This window comes from Oncorhynchus kisutch, unplaced genomic scaffold, assembly GCF_002021735.2.
Source record: "Oncorhynchus kisutch isolate 150728-3 unplaced genomic scaffold, Okis_V2 scaffold3909, whole genome shotgun sequence".
Taxonomy (NCBI): domain Eukaryota; kingdom Metazoa; phylum Chordata; class Actinopteri; order Salmoniformes; family Salmonidae; genus Oncorhynchus; species Oncorhynchus kisutch.
In genome coordinates this window covers 266449-291255 of record NW_022265854.1, presented here as the reverse complement: position 1 = coordinate 291255, position 24807 = coordinate 266449, and the positions used below count along the sequence as shown (strand labels likewise).

The following is a 24807-nucleotide window of genomic DNA, read 5'->3' as shown; positions in this document are numbered from 1 at the left end:
TTACATCCAAAGATCAACTGAACCTAGAACATAGATACAGAGACACTTGTCATCAGGAAGGTGCTCCCTCAGCGCAACGGAAAATATCTCAATGACTTGATATGTTCTGGTTGTGAATTCAGGCTACAAGGTAAGAATCTTCCCAGTGATTATTGTAAAGTGTGTAGAGAAATTCAATGTCTGGTGTTATTTTAGTATAGTGAATGACAGTAAAACACTCAGATCTAACAGTCCATTTCACCTGGGACAGCTACGTGACAGTTCAATCATACAAAATGGCGCTAACTGGGTGTAGTCAAGTCACATTATAACATGTTGTTCATATAGCTAACTGGGTGTAGGCAAGTCACATTATAACATGTTGTTCATATAGCTAACTGGGTGTAGTCAAGTCACATTATAACATGTTGTTCATATAGCTAACTGGGTGTAGTCAAGTCACATTATAACATGTTGTTCATATAGCTAACTGGGTGTAGTCAAGTCACATTATAACATGTTGTTCATATAGCTAACTGGGTGTAGTCAAGTCACATTATAACATGTTGTTCATATAGCTAACTGGGTGTAGTCAAGTCACATTATAACATGTTGTTCATATAGCTAACTGGGTGTAGTCAAGTCACATTATAACATGTTGTTCATATAGCTAACTGGGTGTAGTCAAGTCACATTATAACATGTTGTTCATATAGCTAACTGGGTGTAGTCAAGTCACATTATAACATGTTGTTCATATAGCTAACTGGGTGTAGTCAAGTCACATTATAACATGTTGTTCATATAGCTAACTGGGTGTAGTCAAGTCACATTATAACATGTTGTTCATATAGCTAACTGGGTGTAGTCAAGTCACATTATAACATGTTGTTCATATAGCTAACTGGGTGTAGTCAAGTCACATTATAACATGTTGTTCATATAGCTAACTGGGTGTAGTCAAGTCACATTATAACATGTTGTTCATATAGCTAACTGGGTGTAGTCAAGTCACATTATAACATGTTGTTCATATAGCTAACTGGGTGTAGTCAAGTCACATTATAACATGTTGTTCATATAGCTAACTGGGTGTAGTCAAGTCACATTATAACATGTTGTTCATATAGCTAACTGGGTGTAGTCAAGTCACATTATAACATGTTGTTCATATAGCTAACTGGGTGTAGTCAAGTCACATTATAACATGTTGTTCATATAGCTAACTGGGTGTAGTCAAGTCACATTATAACATGTTGTTCATATAGCTAACTGGGTGTAGTCAAGTCACATTATAACATGTTGTTCATATAGCTAACTGGGTGTAGTCAAGTCACATTATAACATGTTGTTCATATAGCTAACTGGGTGTAGTCAAGTCACATTATAACATGTTGTTCATACAGCTAACTGGGTGTAGTCAAGTCACATTATAACATGTTGTTCATATAGCTAACTGGGTGTAGTCAAGTCACATTATAACATGTTGTTCATATAGCTAACTGGGTGTAGTCAAGTCACATTATAACATGTTGTTCATATAGCTAACTGGGTGTAGTCAAGTCACATTATAACATGTTGTTCATATAGCTAACTGGGTGTAGTCAAGTCATATTATAACATGTTGTTCATATAGCTAACTGGGTGTAGTCAAGTCACATTATAACATGTTGTTCATATAGCTAACTGGGTGTAGTCAAGTCACATTATAACATGTTGTTCATATAGCTAACTGGGTGTAGTCAAGTCACATTATAACATGTTGTTCATATAGCTATATAATATATATTGAGGTTATTTTACAATTTGTATATGTTTTATGTATAAATTGTAAGTCGTCTTTCAGAATATCAGAACATTTGTTGTTTTCTAAATTCCAATGAGCTCCTGCTTCCTGTGTAATTTGGAATGAATCCACTGAACAGACTTTTCATTACATTGTTATTATGAACTGAATTCAGTAACAGCATCATAATATCATACCTGTTGAACAAAGCAACACACTAGAATGAGAGAAATTATTAAAAGAGAAAGTGAGACGTTATAATTATTATTATTATTATTGAATATTATTATTATATTATTATTATTATTAATATTATTAGTTCCACTACATGGATAAAAGGTGAAAAATATCAGTCACAACTACATGTTCATGTGATGCATTAAATCACCTGACTGTCTGGATGTGTCTTTTAGTAAATGATTAATTTCTCAAAGAGATAATGAATAAATGAGAACAATTGACCTTCAATAATTATAATTGACAATCAATCAAATAATCAATCAAATAAGTTGTCACTGTGTTAACCACAACCAACATGCTGGATCTCTGTTTAGTTGTCACTGTGTTAAACACAACCAACATGCTGGATCTCTGTTTAGTTGTCACTGTGTTAAACACAACCAACATGCTGGATCTCTGTTTAGTTGTCACTGTGTTAAACACAACCAACATGCTGGATCTCTGTTTAGTTGTCACTGTGTTAAACACAACCAACATGCTGGATCTCTGTTTAGTTGTCACTGTGTTAAACACAACCAACATGCTGGATCTCTGTTTAGTTGTCACTGTGTTAACCACAACCAACATGTTGGATCTCTGTTTAGTTGTCACTGTGTTAACCACAACCAACATGTTGGATCTCTGTTTAGTTGTCACTGTGTTAACCACAACCAACATGTTGGATCTCTGTTTAGTTGTCACTGTGTTAACCACAACCAACATGTTGGATCTCTGTTTAGTTGTCACTGTGTTAACCACAACCAACATGTTGGATCTCTGTTTAGGGGTCACTGTGTTAACCACAACCAACATGTTGGATCTCTGTTTAGTTGTCACTGTGTTAACCACAACCAACATGTTGGATCTCTGTTTAGTTGTCACTGTGTTAACCACAACCAACATGTTGGATCTCTGTTTAGTTGTCACTGTGTTAACCACAACCAACATGTTGGATCTCTGTTTAGTTGTCACTGTGTTAACCACAACCAACATGTTGGATCTCTGTTTAGTTGTCACTGTGTTAACCACAACCAACATGTTGGATCTCTGTTTAGTTGTCACTGTGTTAACCACAACTAACATGTTGGATCTCTGTTTAGTTGTCACTGTGTTAACCACAACCAACATGTTGGATCTCTGTTTAGTTGTCACTATGTTAACCACAACCAACATGTTGGATCTCTGTTTAGTTGTCACTGTGTTAACCACAACCAACATGTTGGATCTCTGTTTAGGGGTCAGTTCTCTAAAATGAGTCTCTCTGGAGCAAGAAAGAAGGGGGGCCCTGCCTCCAAAATGAGACTCTCTGGGGAACATGACACCAAAGCTAAGAGGTGAGATTACAATGTTAGTTTCTAAAACGTGTTTCGACAATTTGTTCACATCTGTTATTTATCAGACAGTATTGCTCAGGGGAACCTTGTCTGTAAATTATTGTTGTTCTAACATTTTAATTAATCGTTTTTTTGTGGATGAATTTTGGTTTTTCAAAACGCTATATAGCTGGAATGGAATGTTTGTATCCTGTATATTAGACTGTGGTATGTGGTTGTCTCACCAGCACACACACACACACACACACACACACACACACACACTTCTATCTTCCTAAAATATACAGAACAGCTAAAGTTCTGTATAGAACCCTTTATAGGAGGTCAGGAAGTGTCTGAGTATACAGTATATATAGAACCCTTTATAGGAGGTTAGGAAGTGTCTGAGTATACAGTATATATAGAACCCTTTATAGGAGGTTAGGAAGTGTCCGAGTATACAGTATATATAGAACCCGTTATAGGAGGTTAGGAAGTGTCTGAGTATACAGTATATATAGAACCCGTTATAGGAGGTTAGGAAGTGTCTGAGTATACAGTATATATAGAATATATATAGAACCCTTTATAGGAGGTTAGGAAGTGTCTGAGTATACAGTATATATAGAATATATATAGAACCCTTTATAGGAGGTTAGGAAGTGTCTGAGTATACAGTATATATAGAATATATATAGAACCCTTTATAGGAGGTTAGCCTGTCTGAGTATACAGTATATATAGAACCCTTTATAGGAGGTTAGCCTGTCTGAGTATACATTATATATAGAACCCTTTATAGGAGGTTAGGAAGTGTCTGAGTATACATTATATATATAGAACCCTTTATAGGAGGTTAGGAAGTGTCTGAGTATACAGTATATATAGAATATATATAGAACCCTTTATAGGAGGTTAGGAAGTGTCTGAGTATACAGTATATATAGAATATATATAGAACCCTTTATAGGAGGTTAGGAAGTGTCTGAGTATACAGTATATATAGAATATATATAGAACCCTTTATAGGAGGTTAGGAAGTGTCTGAGTATACAGTATATATAGAATATATATAGAACCCTTTATAGGAGGTTAGGAAGTGTCTGAGTATACAGTATATATAGAATATATATAGATCCCTTTATAGGAGGTTAGCCTGTCTGAGTATACAGTATATATTTAACCCTTTATAGGGCTCTTTGGTCAGAACTCTAGAGGTTCTTCTTCACTGAATTGATCTTCATTATATCTAAACACACTGGTGGTCAGGGAGGCATCTCTTTGTTTGAACAATGGTCCACGTCAACTCTGGCATTACAATACATACATTACAATACAACGTTGACCATTAGTTACAGCAAACAACAAACATGTCTCTTCTGCTCCGTTCTTAACTCCTCCTCTCTTCACTAGATGGACGGTAACTTTAGTGTTTAACCCCTCCTCTCTTCACTAGATGGACGGTAACTTTAGTGTTTAACCCCTCTCTTCACTAGATGGACGGTAACTTTAGTGTTTAACCCCTCCTCTCTTCACAAGATGGACGGTAACTTTAGTGTTTAACCCCTCCTCTCTACACAAGATGGACGGTAACTTTAGTGTTTAACCCCTCCTCTCTTCACTAGATGGACGGTAACTTTAGTGTTTAACCCCTCCTCTCTACACTAGATGGACGGTAACTTTAGTGTTTAACCCCTCCTCTCTACACTAGATGGACGGTAACTTTAGTGTTTAACCCCTCCTCTCTACACTAGATGGACGGTAACTTTAGTGTTTAACCCCTCTCTTCACTAGATGGACGGTAACTTTAGTGTTTAACCCCTCCTCTCTTCACTAGATGGACGGTAACTTTAGTGTTTAACCCCTCCTCTCTTCACTAGATGGACGGTAACTTTAGTGTTTAACCCCTCCTATCTTCACAAGATGGACGGTAAATTTAGTGTTTAACCCCTCCTCTCTTCACTAGATGGACGGTAACTTTAGTGTTTAACCCCTCCTCTCTTCACTAGATGGACGGTAACTTTAGTGTTTAACCCCTCCTCTCTACACTAGATGGACGGTAACTTTAGTGTTTAACCCCTCCTCTCTACACTAGATGGACGGTAACTTTAGTGTTTAACCCCTCCTCTCTTCACAAGATGGACGGTAACTTTAGTGTTTAACCCCTCCTCTCTACACTAGATGGACGGTAACTTTAGTGTTTAACCCCTCCTCTCTACACTAGATGGACGGTAACTTTAGTGTTTAACCCCTCTCTTCACTAGATGGACGGTAACTTTAGTGTTTAACCCCTCCTCTCTTCACTAGATGGACGGTAACTTTAGTGTTTAACCCCTCCTCTCTTCACTAGATGGACGGTAACTTTAGTGTTTAACCCCTCCTCTCTTCACTAGATGGACGGTAACTTTAGTGTTTAACCCCTCCTCTCTACACTAGATGGACGGTAACTTTAGTGTTTAACCCCTCCTCTCTACACTAGATGGACGGTAACTTTAGTGTTTAACCCCTCCTCTCTACACTAGATGGACGGTAACTTTAGTGTTTAACCCCTCCTCTCTTCACTAGATGGACGGTAACTTTAGTGTTTAACCCCTCCTCTCTTCACTAGATGGACGGTAACTTTAGTGTTTAACCCCTCCTCTCTTCACTAGATGGACGGTAACTTTAGTGTTTAACCCCTCTCTTCACTAGATGGACGGTAACTTTAGTGTTTAACCCCTCCTCTCTTCACTAGATGGACGGTAACTTTAGTGTTTAACCCCTCCTCTCTTCACTAGATGGACGGTAACTTTAGTGTTTAACCCCTCCTCTCTTCACTAGATGGACGGTAACTTTAGTGTTTAACCCCTCCTCTCTACACTAGATGGACGGTAACTTTAGTGTTTAACCCCTCCTCTCTACACTAGATGGACGGTAACTTTAGTGTTTAACCCCTCCTCTCTACACTAGATGGACGGTAACTTTAGTGTTTAACCCCTCCTCTCTACACTAGATGGACGGTAACTTTAGTGTTTAACCCCTCCTCTCTTCAATAGATGGACGGTAACTTTAGTGTTTAACCCCTCCTCTCTACACTAGATGGACGGTAACTTTAGTGTTTAACCCCTCCTCTCTACACTAGATGGACGGTAACTTTAGTGTTTAACCCCTCCTCTCTACACTAGATGGACGGTAACTTTAGTGTTTAACCCCTCCTCTCTACACTAGATGGACGGTAACTTTAGTGTTTAACCCCTCTCTTCACTAGATGGACGGTAACTTTAGTGTTTAACCCCTCCTCTCTACACTAGATGGACGGTAACTTTAGTGTTTAACCCCTCCTCTCTTCACTAGATGGACGGTAACTTTAGTGTTTAACCCCTCCTCTCTTCACTAGATGGACGGTAACTTTAGTGTTTAACCCCTCCTCTCTTCACTAGATGGACGGTAACTTTAGTGTTTAACCCCTCCTCTCTACACTAGATGGACGGTAACTTTAGTGTTTAACCCCTCCTCTCTACACTAGATGGACGGTAACTTTAGTGTTTATCCCCTCCTCTCTACACTAGATGGACGGTAACTTTAGTGTTTAACCCCTCCTCTCTTCACTAGATGGACGGTAACTTTAGTGTTTAACCCCTCCTCTCTTCACTAGATGGACGGTAACTTTAGTGTTTAACCCCTCCTCTCTTCACTAGATGGACGGTAACTTTAGTGTTTAACCCCTCCTCTCTACACTAGATGGACGGTAACTTTAGTGTTTAACCCCTCCTCTCTACACTAGATGGACGGTAACTTTAGTGTTTAACCCCTCCTCTCTACACTAGATGGACGGTAACTTTAGTGTTTAACCCCTCCTCTCTTCACAAGATGGACGGTAACTTTAGTGTTTAACCCCTCCTCTCTTCACAAGATGGACGGTAACTTTAGTGTTTAACCCCTCCTCTCTACACTAGCTGGACGGTAACTTTAGTGTTTAACCCCTCCTCTCTACACTAGATGGACGGTAACTTTAGTGTTTAACCCCTCCTCTCTACACTAGATGGACGGTAACTTTAGTGTTTAACCCCTCCCAAAAGTGTGAGAGCAGATCTTTAACCTCAAATGTAACGATATCATTATTTAATAATGAGCTATTTAGCTTCCAGTAGGATGTTCTACCAAGGTTCGTATCAGGGGTAAATATGTTGATATCAATGTAAATAGCCTTATGGTCTGTGAGGGGAGTAGTACAAATATATGTAGTAACACACTCACTATCAATACATTTGGATATAAGCCTAAAATCTATTCTGGATTGTCTGGAGCCTGTTTTGTTACTCCAAGTGAATGATCTTTCGGCCGGAAACCTCTCTCTCCATATATCAGTAAGATCAAACTTTTCCATAAAAAGTATTAAACCCAAATTCTGATTGGTTGGCCTACCTGGGGGCCATCTATCAGTTGAATTATCTATAGTAATGTTAAAGTCCCCTCCTATCAATAATAACGAATTGGGAAATTTAGATAACCAATGAAGTATATGTTTCTCTATAGATTCAAGCAACTCATCATTCTCATGTTTGGTGTTGTACCCGTAGAAGTTTACAGTAATGAGTGTAATGTCATTGTAACTGATCACAAGACAAATAAAGTGACCAAAGGGGTCACATTCCGAGTGTAGAATATTACCACCAAAGGTATTTTTCATTGTAGTGACACCAGCAGAGCGTTCAGATCCATGGGAAAGCCAAATATCGTTGCCCCACTGTGACCTCCAGAAGTTGGCATCAGCAGAAATTGAGTGAGACTCTTGAAAAAAGCAAAAATCTGTTTGAAATTATTTAGCAAATAGAAATAAGGCCTTGCGCTTCACACTGTTTCGTAATCCCCTAGCATTAAGAGATAATATAGACAAAGACAAAACAACAAAGATTCTATAAAAGTATAAACTGTAGTAGGATGAGTCAAAGACGTAGGAGCAGTGAACGTAAACGATAAGGAACCGAGATCTGCACCATTTAAGTCCATTTAAAGTGAAAATAGCTTATTCCATAACCTTTGAAATTCAACTCAACTGGAAATTATGTTCAAGACCAAACCAAGGGTTCTTGTAGTAAGAGAGACTAAAAACCCTCTTTAGTGTAATCAGGAACTATTTTGAGAAATAAAATAAATAATAATTTAAATAAAAGGGTACCTACTATTTTAAGTACATATGAAAACTGATCATAAAATAATTGTATAACAAAATGTTTTACATATAAACGTTCCTAAGACCTTTTTTGGAAATAAGTATTAATAACTAAATAGAACAATAACCGTGTAAAGTCAGAGCAGACCTGTATGCCATTTAGGACAGTATCTTAGTTACTGTATACATAAATACATACAGCTTTCAATCTTCTTCCTAAGTTTATAAACAAAATAGGACTTCTGGTCATACAAGAACAAATTAATGAATTGAAATACCTGAGTATTCCTTTAAAATAGTCACCTGATGCTTGTTAGGTAAACCACATAAGGAAAATGAGAATACCATGGCTGAAACCATCAACCTGTTCCTTCTGGTGAGATTTTAGGGAGGAATATGGATTTCTGAACCGTTGATGAAACCTCGTCCTCCGACGAAGTAAGCAGCCTTCCCCTCACTTCGTGCTATCTTGATCGTTGGCCACAACTTGTTCCTTCTTTCTATGTCTTCCGGGCTGAGATGCTCGGCGAAACGCATACCATGGCTCTGAAGGAAGGCGTTCTTCCTAGCAGCTTTCCAGACAGCATCCCTGTAGAATCTGGTAGTGAATAGGATGATGATACCCCTGGGTCTTGAATCGCTTTGCTGTTGCTTCTTGCCGAGGCGATGTACAACGTCGATGGTATCACCAACTTTGTTCTTCTCTGCAGGCAAAACTTCTTGGCAGATACGGATAGCCTCTCCTCGCACATCTTCATTCTCCACCTCTGGCAAGCCGTAGAGTCTCAGGTTCCATTTTCTTGTGTATTGTTCCAGATCAGTGAGACGTCTATGGTAGACATTGTTATTCTTTTCCACCCTTTCCACATTTTTTTCAACTTTTGCCACTCTCGTTTTTACATCATTAATTTCACCACATGCAAACTCCACAGTCTTTTTCAAGCCTTCGATAACCATGGTGTTCGCGCCTACCATTTTCTCAATGGCGTCACACCTGGAGTTGATGAGTAAGGAGAGGGTAGCCACGATGTCAGAGTTCATGTTGGGTTTTTTGGAGGGTGGAGGTTTGCACGGAGTAACCGGTAAAGAGGGGAATTCGTCATCTTCAGCATTCGAAAGCATGATATTATCCATAGGCCAAGTGTAGTTATGGCAGTTGTCTATAAGCACGTTTCTCTCTTGTTGATTAGCAATAGAACGGCTAACTTTTTCCTTTTTTTGTCACGACTTTGCATGGACATGCTGAAATAAATTATCCAATTATCATTCCAGTCACAGGAGAGGTCTTATATCTTGAACAAATAAAAATAATAATGACTAAACTTTAAAGATTTTTTTTTTTTTTCACAATCTTTCTGAAGTTTGGTACGGAGCTCGGTAAAAGAGCGTCTGTTCAAGCAGCCATCTTGGCCAATCTTCCCAGGTTACTTATTATTAACAGGGATACAGCTACTTGGTGTGCGTGATCACTGTTCGCCTGGATACACGTTGTGGTGACCCACAGTGCTAAACCTTAAACCTTTTCTGGTCATGGTTACCATATTTGTTTTCAGAAAACGATATACCACCTAACTAAAACATATGTCCCTGTCCTCTTTTTCAAGACGTGGCCGATTTAAACAGCCAGAAGACATTTTTTAAATTAAGAAACAACACTTTTTTTTGATGACTTGTTTCTAAATGGCTGCTGGGTAATTTGATATGCATCGAAATGTTCGTTCGTAGACATCGGATTGAGTGAATGCTGCGCAGTTTCACTGAGTTAGAAAACAAATGGACAGGTCTAGCTCATTGATTTGTAGATCTGACGCAGTTGCTACCTCAGATTATGAGCCTAGCAGGTGTTGTGAATGAGTTATGTAGTACCCACAGAAGGCCACAGGGAGGAGCAAGAGAGCTATAAACCCATACTGTTTTTTTACCTTTAAATCCCTAAACCTATCAATCAATCAAATGTATTTATAAAGCCCTTTTTACATCAGCATCTAACCCTACGTATTACCTATTTTAGCCTAAACCCTAATTATTTTAGAAACTGTTATAGTAATAATATTATGTTAGTAAATACCATTATAGTACTAAATAGCACTGATTATTTTGTTAATCTAAACCTGTCTCAGCATTTTGCTGTTTTTGTTTTGTTATTTTATTATATTTATTATTTCAAGGCAGAACACTTGATCAACAAGACACCTGTTTTATTTTTCATATGTGATTTGAACTGGGTGACCTAGTGACCTCTATGTGAAAGTCCAGAAATTGGCTTGGAAAAGATGGGGCAGGTTTGAGCTCTAAGGAATTAATGAGAAAAATATACTTTATTTATCAGCTGCCCCACCAACGTCTGTCCGTGAATTAATAACTTTTTAGGAGAGAAAAAAAGTGAGGTATTGAATAGCAGGTATTGAATCCCAGGTAAATACCTCAACCTTAGTTTATATAAATGCATTATAAAAACTACTTAGGACAGCTCACGAGGTTTCCTAAATATCTGCCGACTAGATGGGACTAGAGACTTCATGCATAGTTATTAACCACCCACGTATACCCATAAGTGTAAAAATTCTTTATTCTCATCACTTATAAGACCAATGTTCTACTCTGAGACACTTTGGCGATATGGTCCCAGATCTCAACATATTGAATGTTTGTTTAACATAATAATAAAAAATGAATATTACTAATGTAACCCACTGTAAAGACTGGGTTCAGTTGGTTGTGTTGCACTGCTCATGTCCGCGTTCTGGAACTGTCCGCGTCCCCGTACAGAACTGTCCTCGTCTCCGTACAGAACTGTCCGCGTCCCCGTACAGAACTGTCCTCGTCCACGTTCGGTGTGGCGCCAAGCCGGTTACGCGCAGAGTGAACTGAGGTGATCTTGGGGAATAACGACGGAGTTTGTTACAGTGTTGAGACACCGAAGTTTATTGTTCAATTTGCTTTTTTCTTTACGGTCAGGGACAGTGTGAGTGTAGCCAGATCCTTTTCACTTTCTATCCTTGTTTCATTTTGTTGTTCACCGGATTCGTCATCATCATCGAGATGAGGGCCAGAAACGACCTGCTAGTTATCCTAGCCAGTCGGTACAGCTCGGTAAGCTAGCTAGCTACTCTACCAGCAGCATCCTAGTTATCCTAGCTAGTCGGTACAGCTCGGTAAGCTAGCTAGCTACTCTACCAGCAGCATCCTAGTTATCCTAGCTAGTCGGTACAGCTCGGTAAGCTAGCTAGCTACTCTACCAGCAGCATCCTAGTTACCATAGCTACCACTACATCATCACCGGCTGTCTGCATTTCTTCTGGACCGATGGAGCTCCCCGGTTGTTTCTTCCACCTGTTAAATCCCGGTGAGGCTTCTCCCTCTCTCGTTGACGGATGCTGGCTACCTCTGTCCGGTTCTCCTCTCTTCACTAGATGGACGGTAACTTTAGTGTTTAAACCCTCTGTGTCCAAGGACCGAACTTTTGAATATTATTTTCAGGGCGCCTCAATAGCAGGTATTGAACACCGGGTAAATAATCACTAGTCAGAACCTCAACCTCAGTAGACATTCATTATAAAAAATCATCTTAATATCTGAAATTGTGAGTAAACAACCTCGAGAGTGCGTCTTCCAGCCCTCCAATAAATTACATAATTCAACCCTCCCGGTTAGTAAATGTACCTCAACATCCCCCGGAGAAGGCAGAGTAACGACACCAGCCTTTTAGCGGGGCTGACAGACTGACTACAACGCTCGCGACGCTAAATGAATTTCGTTATTAAAAATGACACACTGCTCGCGCCATTAACTAACGTCTGGAAGTCAGTTCTATTTGTGAAACTCTTCTTATGTTTCCCCATCTGAGCTCAGAGTAGATGAGAGATGTAATGTTTGTCTCTGTTGTGTTGAAGTCCAATCAAGCAGGAGAGACCAGCCTCCCCTGTTCCCAGCTGTGTGTCCATGAAGAGTGACCGGTCTATGATGCATCCTATAGTGTTTAGAGAGGGAGACTTTTCTACTGAACAAAGGTAAGAAGAACTCATGGGTCCTGGTCAGTGAGTTAAACAACACTGTCTCTAGTCATTTCTCCTCTCCCATTTTCCCATTTATTGTTGTTGTTTTCATAATCCATAGGCTCATCCTTTTATCCATTTTCTTAGTCCTAAAACAATATTAAACAAACACAACATTCCCTCAGTGTGTGTGTGTGTGTGTGTGTGTGTGTGTGTGTGTGTGTGTGTGTGTGTGTGTGTGTGTGTGTGTGTGTCTGAACTCCCTGGATGAGGAGATGTAATCTCTATTCTGGTTGCCTAATCACTTATACCCCTACCTACATGTGGATATTACCTCAATTACCTCAACTACCTGGTACCCTGCACATTGACTCAGTACTGGTTCTCCTTATAGTCTCATTATTACCTCAACTACCTGGTACCCTGCACATTGACTCAGTACTGGTACTCCTTATAGTCTCATTATTATCTCAACTACCTGGTACCCTGCACATTGACTCAGTACTGGTACTCCTTATAGACTCATTATTACCTCAACTACCTGGTACCCTGCACATTGACTCAGTACTGGTACTCCTTATAGTCTCATTATTACCTCAACTACCTGGTACCCTGCACATTGACTCAGTACTGGTTCTCCTTATAGTCTCATTATTACCTCAACTACCTGGTACCCTGCACATTGACTCAGTACTGGTTCTCCTTATAGTCTCATTATTACCTCAACTACCTGGTACCCTGCACATTGACTCAGTACTGGTTCTCCTTATAGTCTCATTATTCGCGTCAACGAGCGTCTAGAAGTCAGTTCTATTTGTGACGCAGTTCGCGCTGCATCTCGTCATTGGTTTATAGAAGCAGGTACCCACGTGCCATCACCTCATTGGTTTATAGAAGCAGGTACCCACGTGCCATCACCTCATTGGTTTATAGCAGCAGGTACCCACGTGCCATCTCCTCATTGGTTTATAGAAGCAGGTACCCACGTGCCATCTCCTCATTGGTTTATAGAAGCAGGTACCCACGTGCCATCTCCTCATTGGTTTATAGAAGCAGGTACCCACGTGCCATCTCCTCATTGGTTTATAGAAGCAGGTACCCACGTGTCATCTCCTCATGGGTTTATAGAAGCAGGTACCCACGTGCCATCTCCTCATTTAGCAAAAAAACATAACTTAACATAAACAACTTCTTTAAACAATAAAAGCTAATTTACAAACATTTCTGAAATGGATAAATAGCTTTTTGGAATGAAACTCTTATGTTTCCCCATCTGAGCTCAAAGTAGATGAGAGATGTAATGTTTGTCTCTGTTGTGTTGAAGCCCAATCAAGCAGGAGAGACCAGCCTCCCCTGTACCCAGCTGTGTGTCCATGAAGAGTGACTGGTCTATGAATCCTCCTATATCCTTTAGAGAGGGAGATTTTTCTACTGAACAAAGGTAAGAAGAACTCATGGGTCATGGTCAGTGAGTTAAACAACACTGTCTCTAGTCATTTCTCCTCTCCCACTTTCCCATTTATTGTTGTTGTTTTCATAATCCATAGGCTCATCATTTTGTCCATCTTCATAGTCCTAAAACAATATTAAACAAACACAACATTCCCTACCTGTGTGTGTGTGTGTGTGTGTGTGTGTGTGTGTGTGTGTGTGTGTGTGTGTGTGTGTGTGTGTGTGTGTGTGTATATGTCTCATGTTTTGTCCACAGAAACCAACAGGAGAGATCAGAGTCAGAGATTCTCAGTGGTCAGTCTTCCCAGAGTCGTCAAACAGACCTGGACTCCATATTCAGTGTATGTGGTCCTGTTATGTACATTTGTTTTTGTTTACCTCAAGTAAAGTTGATCTGTCAATCATTCATTAATGTGTTAATGAGAAAGCATTTATTCTCTTGCTTAACTTATTTACTTTATTTATTTCAGATGCTTGAAGATAATATTATGACATTTGTGAAGAACGAGCTGAAGATGTTCAAGAGGATTCTTAGTCCAGAACTCCCAGAAGGCTTTGAGAGTCAGAAGCAGGATAAGGAAGTGGTGGATGCTGAAGATGAGAAGCAGGAGAGCAGTGCCAGAGAGGGGGCTCTGAAGATCACACTGCACGTCCTGAGGAAAATGAACCAGAAGGAGCTTGCTGACACACTGGAGAAATGTAAGATCTGTCTGCCTCATGTTGAATGATGTTTTATAACATTTAAAAGCTGTAGCTAAAGTACAGCTAAAGTAGCTGTGTAACTCAATGATATTGTAGCAGCCATAACTAGAGGTCGACTGATTATGATTTTTCAATGCAGATACCGATATGATATTAAAAAATACAAAATAAATGTATTTTTAATAATGACAATTACATCAATACTGAATGAACACTTATTTTAACTTAATACATCAATAAAATCAATTTATCCTCAAATAAATAATGATACATGTTCAATTTGGTTTAAATAATGCAAAAACAAAGTGTTGGAGAAGAGAGTAAAAGTGCAATATGTGCTATGTAAGAAAGATAAGGTTTAAGTTCCTTGCTCAGAACATGAGAACATATGAAAGCTGGTGGTTCCTTTTAACATGAGTCTTCAATATTCCCAGGTAAGAAGTTTTAGGTTGTAGTTATTATAGGACTATTTCCCTCTATACCATTTGTATTTCATTAACCTTTGACTATTGGATGTTCTTATAGGCACTTTAGTATTGCCAGTGTAACAGCATAGCTTCCGTCCTTCTCCTCGCTCCTCCCTGGGCTCGAACCAGGAACACAACGACAACAGCCACCCCCGAAGCAGCGTTACACATGCAGAGCAAGGGAAACAACCACCCCAAGGTTCAGAGCGAGTGAAGTTTGAAACGCTATTAGCGTGCGCTAACTAGCTAGCCATTTCACTTCGGTTACACCAGCCTCATCTCGGGAGTTGATCTCAGGAGTTGCTGCCAACACACTGCCAACACACTGACTCAACTCCAGCCACTTTAATAATGGGAATTGATGGGAAATTATGTAAAATATATCACTAGCCACTTTAAACAATGCTACCTAATATAATGTTTACATACCCTACATTATTCATCTCATATGCATACGTATATACTGTACTCTATATCATCTACTGCATCTTTATGTAATACATGTATCACTAGACACTTTAACTATGCCACTTTGTTTACATACTCATCTCATATGTATATACTGTACTCGATACCATCTACTGTATCTTGCCTATGCTGCTCTGTACCATCACTCATTCATATATCTTTATGTACATGTAAGATCCCCTTACACTTGTGTGTATCCCCTTACACTTGTGTGTATAAGACAGTACTTTTGGAATTGTTAGCTAGATTACTTTTTGGTTATTACTGCATTGTCGGAACTAGAAGCACAAGCATTTCACTACACTCGCACTAACATCTGCTAACCATGTGTATGTGACAAATAACATTTGATTTGATGATTTGATTTGATTGGCTTGAAGTCATAAACAGCGCAATGCTTGATACTTGTATGCTTGTATACTCAGTCAGATTATATATATTATCTAGCAGGACACGCTAGATAATATCTAGTAATATCATCATGTGTAGTTAACTCGTGATTATGATTGATTGATTGTTTTTTATAAGATACATTTAATGCGAGCTAGCAACTTACCAACTTACTGCACTTACTGTTACTCCCGTAACAGGCAGTCTCCTTGTGGAGTGCAACGAGAGGCAGGCAGGTCGTTATTGCGTTGGACTAGTTAACTTGAAGGTTGCAAGATTCGATCCCCTGAGCTGACCAGGTGAAAATCTGTCATTCTGCCACTGAATGAGGCAGTTAACCCACCGTTCCTAGAACTAATAAAGGTGTAAAAAAATAAAATAATAATAATAATAAAATCGGCAAAATCGGTGCCAAAAATTCTAATTTCCGATTGTTATGAAAACTTGAAATCGGCCATTCCGGTTAATCGGTCGACCTCTAGCCTGAACACAACACCTAGTGACCCCATCAAGTAGCAGCAGGGATGTGTTGTGGTGATTCATTTAGAGAGAGAGAGAGAACATTAATAATACCATCAATAATACCAATAATAATATAATCAGTCACACCAGTCTGTAATGCATTATGAAAACATTTACACATTTATACAGTCAGTTAAGAGAATAAATTATTATAATTGAAAACTTTATAACAGTCCTACAATACTGTAGACATTAAAACAGACGTAATATTAATATCCTCTGTGTTATCTCTAGATTCAGATGAGCTTGCTGTGATTTGCCAACTTGAACTCAAATCTAATCTAAAGAAGAAGTTTCAATGTGTATTTGAGGGGATCGCTAAACAAGGAAACCCAACACTTCTCAATAAGATCTACACAGAGCTCTATATCACAGAGGGTGGAACAGGAGAGGTCAATAATGAACATGAGCTGAGACAGATTGAGACAACAAACAGGAAAAAAGCAAGACCAGAGACTGCAATCAAATGTAACGACATCTTCAAACCCTTAACTGGACAAGACAAACCTATCAGAACTGTGCTGACAAAGGGAGTCGCTGGCATTGGAAAAACAGTCTCTGTGCAGAAGTTCATTCTGGACTGGGCTGAAGGAAAAGCAAATCAGGATGTCCAATTTGTATTTTCATTCCCTTTTCGGGAGCTGAATTTGAAGAAGGACAAACACACTTTCATTGAACTTCTCAATCACTTCTCAATGGAAACCAAACAATCAGGAATCTCCAACTACGACAAGTACAAAGTTCTGTTCATCTTTGATGGTCTGGATGAGTGCCGACTGCCCCTAGACTTCCAGAAGAACAAGATCTGTTGTGACGTCACAGAGTCAACCTCAGTGGATGTTCTGCTGACAAATCTCATCAGGGGAAATCTGCTCCCCTCTGCTCTCCTCTGGATAACTACCTGACCTGCAGCAGCCAATAAGATCCCTTCAGAATGTGTTGACCAAGTGACAGAGGTACGAGGGTTCAATGACCCACAGAAGGAGGAGTACTTCAGGAAGAGATTCAGTGATGAGGACCTGGCCAGCAGAATCATCTCACACATAAAGACATCAAGGAGCCTCCACATCATGTGCCACATTCCAGTCTTCTGTTGGATTTCTGCAACAGTCCTTGAACACATGCTGAAACATAAGAGAGAAGAGATGCCCAAGACTCTGACTGAGATGTACACACACCTTGTGGAGTTTCATACCAAACAGAAGAATGAAAAGTATCTTGGGAAAGAAGAGACAGGTCCACACTGGAATAAAGAGAGCATTCTGTCACTGGGAAAACTGGCTTTTCAACAGCTTGTGAAAGGCAATCTGATTTTCTATGAAGAAGACCTGAAAGAGTCTGGCATTGATGTTAATGACACCTCAGTGTACTCAGGATTGTGCACACAGCTCTTTAAAGAGGAATGTGGGCTGTACCTGAACAAGGTGTACTGCTTTGTTCATCTGAGCATTCAGGAGTTTCTGGCTGCTGTATATGTGTGCCTCTCATTCATCAACAACAATGAGAATCTAATGGACAAACTGAAAACAAACGACGAGCCTGAAATTGCTTTCTACAAGGGTGCTGTGGATAAAGCCTTACAAAGTGAGACGGGAAACCTGGACCTTTTCCTTCGCTTCCTTCTGGGCCTCTCACTGGAGTCCAATCAGAAGCACTTACGAGGTCTACTGACAAAGACAAGAAGCAGCTCACAGAGCCATGAAGAAACAATCAAGTACATCAAGGAGAAGATCAGGGAGAATCCCTCTCCAGAGAGGAGCATCAATCTGTTCCACTGTCTGAATGAACTGAATGACCATTCTCTAGTGGAGGAGATCCAAAGATACCTGAGATCAGGAAGTCTCTCTAGGTTCAAACTGTCACCTGCACAGTGGTCAGCTCTGGTCTTTGTGTTGCTGACTTCAGAAAAGGTGCTGGATGTGTTTGACCTGAAGAAATACTCCAGATCAGAGGAAGGTCTTCTGAGGCTGCTGCCAGTGGTCAAAGCCTCCCGAGCTGTTCTGTGAGTAAATAAAATGACATTATTAATCAGGAAGAAATATTCAGTTTAGAGAAACATATGTATTATAATATTTATATTATATTATATTGAATAACACATTGAATAAATGCATAGATTTTTACATTAGTTTAACATTATGACCACACAATTCTAGGAGATGGAAGATGAATCACTATACCTTATCCAACCTATTAGTTCCACCACCCACACATGCTATGACATCTCCTGGTTTCAATGATGTTTCTAGAGACAATATTTCTCTCTTCATCACTCATTACCTAGGTTTACCTCCACTGTATTCACATCCTACCATACCTTTGTCTGTACATTATACCTTGATGCTATTTTATCGCCCCCAGAAACCTCCTTTTACTCTCTGTTCCAGACGTTCTAGACGACCAATTCTTATTGCTTTTAGCCGCACCCTTATTCTACTCCTCCTATGTTCCTCTGGCAATGTAGAGGTGAATCCAGGCCCTGCAGTGCCTAGCTCCACTCCTATTCCCCAGGCGCTCTCTTTTGACGACTTCTGTAACCGTAATAGCCTTGGTTTCATGCATGTTAACATTAGAAGCCTCCTCCCTAAGTTTGTTCTATTCACTGCTTTAGCACACTCTGCCAACCCGGATGTTCTAGCTGTGTCTGAATCCTGGCTTAGGAAGACCACCAAAAATTCTGAAATTTTAATTCCAAACTACAACATTTTCAGACAAGATAGAACTGCCAAAGGGGGCGGTGTTGCAATCTACTGCAAAGATAGCCTGCAGAGTTCTGTCCTACTATCCAGGTTTGTACCCAAACAATTTGAACTTCTACTTTTAAAAATCCACCTCTCTAAAAACAAGTCTGTCACCGTTGCCGCCTGCTATAGACCACCCTCTGCCCCCAGCTGTGCTCTGGACACCATATGTGAACTGATTGCCCCCCAGCTATCTTCAGAGCTCGTGGTGCTAGGTGACCTAAACTGGAACATGCTTTAACACCCCAGCCATCCTACAATCTAAACTTGATGCCCTCAATCTCACACAAATTATCAATGAACCTACCAGGTACCTCCACAAAGCCTTAAACACGGGCATCCTCATAGATATCATCCTAACCAACTTGCCCTCTAAATACACCTCTGCTGTCTTCAACCAAGATCTCAGCGATCACTGCCTCATTGCCTGCATCCGTAATGGGTCAGCGGTCAAACGACCTCCACTCATCACTGTAAAACGCTCCCTGAAACACTTCAGCGAGCAGGCCTTTCTAATCGACCTGGCCAGGGTATCCTGGAAGGATATTGATCTCATCCCGTCAGTAGAGGATGCCTGGATATTTTTTTTAAACTGCCTTCCTAACCATCTTAAATAAACATGCCCCATTCAAGAAATTTAGAACCAGGAACAGATATAGCCCTTGGTTCTCCCCAGACCTGACTGCCCTTAACCAACACAAAAACATCCTCTGGCGTTCTGCATTAGCATCGAACAGCCCCCGTGATATGCAGCTGTTCAGGGAAGCTAGAAACCATTATACACAGGCAGTTAGAAAAGCCAAGGCTAGCTTTTTCAAGCAGAAATTTGCTTCCTGCAACACTAACTCAAAAAAGTTCTGGGACACTGTAAAGTCCATGGAGAATAAGAACACCTCCTCCCAGCTGCCCACTGCACTGAAGATAGGAAACACTGTCACCACTGATAAATCCACCATAATTGAGAATTTCAATAAGCATTTTTCTACGGCTGGCCATGCTTTCCACCTGGCTACTCCTACCCCGGTCAACAGCACTGCACCCCCAACAGCAACTCGCCCAAGCCTTCCCCATTTCTCCTTCTCCAAAATCCGTTCAGCTGATGTTCTGAAAGAGCTGCAAAATCTGGACCCCTACAAATCAGCCGGGCTAGACAATCTGGACCCTTTCGTTCTAAAATTATCTGCCGAAATTGTTGCCACCCCTATTACTAGCCTGTTCAACCTCTCTTTCGTGTCGTCTGAGATTCCCAAAGATTGGAAAGCAGCTGCGGTCATCCCCCTCTTCAAAGGGGGGGACACTCTTGACCCAAACTGCTACAGACCTATATCTATCCTACCATGCCTTTCTAAGGTCTTCGAAAGCCAAGTCAACAAACAGATTACCGACCATTTCGAATCTCACCATACCTTCTCTGCTATGCAATCTGGTTTCAGAGCTGGTCATGGGTGCACCTCAGCCACGCTCAAGGTCCTAAACGATATCTTAACCGCCATCGATAAGAAACATTACTGTGCAGCCGTATTCATTGATCTGGCCAAGGCTTTCGACTCTGTCAATCACCACATCCTCATCGGCAGACTCGACAGCCTTGGTTTCTCAAATGATTGCCTCGCCTGGTTCACCAACTACTTCTCTGATAGAGTTCAGTGTGTCAAATCGGAGGGTCTGCTGTCCGGACCTCTGGCAGTCTCTATGGGGGTGCCACAGGGTTCAATTCTTGGACCGACTCTCTTCTCTGTATATATCAATGAGGTCGCTCTTGCTGCTGGTGAGTCTCTGATCCACCTCTACGCAGACGACACCATTCTGTATACTTCCGGCCCTTCTTTGGACACTGTGTTAACAACCCTCCAGGCAAGCTTCAATGCCATACAACTCTCCTTCCGTGGCCTCCAATTGCTCTTAAATACAAGTAAAACTAAATGCATGCTCTTCAACCGATCGCTACCTGCACCTACCCGCCTGTCCAACATCACTACTCTGGACGGCTCTGACTTAGAATACGTGGACAACTACAAATACTTAGGTGTCTGGTTAGACTGTAAACTCTCCTTCCAGACCCATATCAAACATCTCCAATCCAAAGTTAAATCTAGAATTGGCTTCCTATTTCGCAACAAAGCATCCTTCACTCATGCTGCCAAACATACCCTTGTAAAACTGACCATCCTACCAATCCTCGACTTTGGCGATGTCATTTACAAAATAGCCTCCAATACCCTACTCAACAAATTGGATGCAGTCTATCACAGTGCAATCCGTTTTGTCACCAAAGCCCCATATACTACCCACCATTGCGACCTGTATGCTCTCGTTGGCTGGCCCTCGCTTCATACTCGTCGCCAAACCCACTGGCTCCATGTCGTCTACAAGACCCTGCTAGGCAAAGTCCCCCCTTATCTCAGCTCGCTGGTCACCATAGCATCTCCCACCTGTGGCACACGCTCCAGCAGGTATATCTCTCTAGTCACCCCCAGAACCAATTCTTTCTTTGGCCGCCTCTCCTTCCTCTGCTGCCAATGACTGGAACGAACTACAAAAATCTCTGAAACTGGAAACACTTATCTCCCTCCCTAGCTTTAAGCACCAACTGTCAGAGCAGGTCACAGATTACTGCACCTGTACATAGCCCACCTATAATTTAGCCCAAACAACTACCTCTTTCCCAACTGTATTTAATTTTTATTTATTTATTTATTTTGCTCCTTTGCACCCCATTATTTGCCTACCTATAAAGGTGAAATAAAATCTATATGTTGTTTGGGAGAATAAACCAAATGCATCTGCCATTGTCCTTCTACACTACTGGTGTTAAATTAACAGTGTGTTTGTGAAGTCATGATGATCTCTTTGTCAGGCTGTCAGGCTGTGGAGTCACAGAGGAAGGCTGTGCTTCTCTGGTCTCTGCTCTGGAGTCAAACCCCTCACACCTGAGAGAGCTGGACCTGAGTAACAATGACCTGAAGGATTCAGGAGTGAAGCTGCTCTCTGCTGGACTGGGGAATCCCCACTGTAAACTGGAGACTCTGAGTTCAGTATTCCTGAAGTTGGTCAACAAGTAATAACTGATCACCAGATCCACCTGTGTTTACCAGACACACATAGTCCACAACATATGTGTTTGGACAGCATTTTGGATTTGAGATAGAATGTTTGTTTGAGGTTAATGGTGAGAGGTTAGCATGTTTTGTTGTAGCCTCTGTTATTGGTAATGGTGAGAGGTTAGCATGTTTTGTTGTAGCCTCTGTTATTGGTAATGGTGAGAGGTTAGCATGTTTTGTTGTAGCCTCTGTTATTGGTAATGGTGAGATGTTAGCATGTTTTGTTGTAGTCTCTGTTATTGGTAATGGTGATAGGTTAGCATGTTTTGTTGTAGCCTCTGTTATTGGTAATGGTGAGAGGTTAGCATGTTTTGTTGTAGTCTCTGTTATTGGTAATGGTGATAGGTTAGCATGTTTTGTTGTAGCCTCTGTTATTGTTAATGGTGATAGGTTAGCATGTTTTGTTGTAGTCTCTGTTATTGGTAATGGTGATAGGTTAGCATTTTTTGTTGTAGCCTCTGTACTTAAGATTTTTTGTCATTTCTAATAATGATACATGCATTTATGAATAGATATGGATTCAGGACACTGATATATCTGAATATGTTGAAAAAATATACTGTCACTCTTTTCACCACCAAAGAATATCAGTGTGATTTTAATATGATTTGACTCTTTGCAGGCTGTCAGGCTGTCTAGTCACAGAGGAAGGCTGTGCTTCTCTGGTCTCAGCTCTGAGGTCAAACCACTCACACCTGAGAGAGCTGGACCTGAGCTACAATCACCCAGGAGACTCAGGAGTCAGACTGCTCTCTGCTGGACTGGAGGATCCACACTGCAGACTGGAGAAACTCAAGTATGTTGAGGGTTTATGTCAATGTTCATATCAGACATGTTTGACTTATCAGGATAGTTAAGAAAAACATTATTACCACCACCTGGACAAAGTTATATACTGACTGTGTGTGTGTGTGTGTGTGTGTGTGTGTGTGTGTGTGTGTGTGTGTTTCCAGTGTGTCTGTGCCCAGTGTGTGTCACACAAGATCTGTTGTGACACACACACAAACACTGGAAACACTGGACACACACACGCACTGGACAAACACACACTGGACACACGCACACACATACTGGACACACATACTGGACACACACACACACACACTGACACATGCTGGACACCCACTGAATGCACGCTGGACATATACACACACACACACACAGGACACACACACACACTGGACACACACTGTACATACAATCTGGAGACACACACACTGGGGACACACACACACAGACAACCATTCTTAGTTATTTGCTGACCGTGTGTGTGTGTGTGTGTGTGTGTTCAGGTGTATCCCTCAATGACTGTCTGTTCTTCTGCTTACCGCTACAGTGTGGAACATGGTGGAGAGAACAGAATGAAACCTGGGCTTAGAAAATGTGAGTGTTGACTGCTGTGAAGAATATGACTAAGAATAAGTCTTAATTCAAGTTAAGTCAAAGTCAAAGACCACCATCATTACTGACTTGGTCATATTAAATATCAGCTGTAGTTCTACAGAATCAGAAATCAGAGACACCAACGTTTACAAAGAGTTGCTTTTTGTGTGTGTGTGTGTGTAATAAAAGCGGAATAAGTGTGTTTTATATTACCATACAGTATAACATCTGATCATTCAACAAGTCTCACGTTACCTTCACTTCTCCTTTTGATACCTAGAAACATCTACATTAAATTAATTACTGAAAATTGAGTTAACATTCTAATATGAATGATGATGATTTCTAATATTGTGTCTGTTTTCATCCATCTGATGTCTGTGATCTCACACTGGACCCAAACACAGTAAACAGACTCCTCTCTCTCTCTGAGGAGAACAGAAACGTGACATGTAGGAGAAAGAAGCAGCCGTATCCTGATCACCCAGAGAGATTTGAGAACTGTGAACAGGTGATGTGTAGAGAGGGTCTGACTGGGCGCTGTTACTGGGAGGTAGAGTGGAGTGGGAGAGGGGCTGGTATAGTAGTGACATATAAAGGAATCAGCAGGAGAGAAGGGGGTAATGACTGTGGTCTTGGATGGAATGGCAAGTCCTGGAGTCTGGTCTGCACTGACAACCGTTACTATGCCTGGCACAATAAAAATCGGACTACCATAGACGTCCGCCCCTCCAGCCCCCACAGAGTAGGAGTGTATCTGGACTGGCCAGCCGGCACTCTGTCCTTCTATAGAGCCTCCTCTGACACACTGACCCACCTGATCACATTCACCTCCACATTCACTGAGCCCCTCTATCCAGGGATTAGGGTTTGGGGTGATGGCTCCTCAGTGTCAATAATCACCTGACACACACACACACACACTGACCCACCTGATCACATTCACCTCCACATTCACTGAGCCCCTCTATCCAGGGTTTAGGGTTTGGGGTGATGACTCCTCAGTGTTAATAATCACCTGACAAACAAACTGGACAAACACACACACACACACACACTGACCCACCTGATCACATTCACCTATCTATCCCTCTATCCAAACACACACTGGACAAACACACACACACACACACACAC

At 40.8% G+C, this 24807-nt stretch overlaps 1 protein-coding gene across 1 annotated transcript; it reads left to right on the top strand.

The window, feature by feature from the left end:
- Positions 1-24801, top strand: LOC109885976 (NLR family CARD domain-containing protein 3-like). The gene is given in 11 exon segments (XM_031821183.1): positions 1-130; positions 3220-3318; positions 12343-12459; positions 13769-13885; positions 14153-14237; positions 14367-14595; positions 16680-18447; positions 22044-22232; positions 22910-23083; positions 23624-23670; positions 24045-24801. Coding segments are annotated over 10 exon segments (3342 nt in total). The 5' UTR covers positions 1-130; positions 3220-3235; the 3' UTR covers positions 24578-24801.
- The last annotated feature ends 6 nt before the right edge of the window (positions 24802-24807 follow it).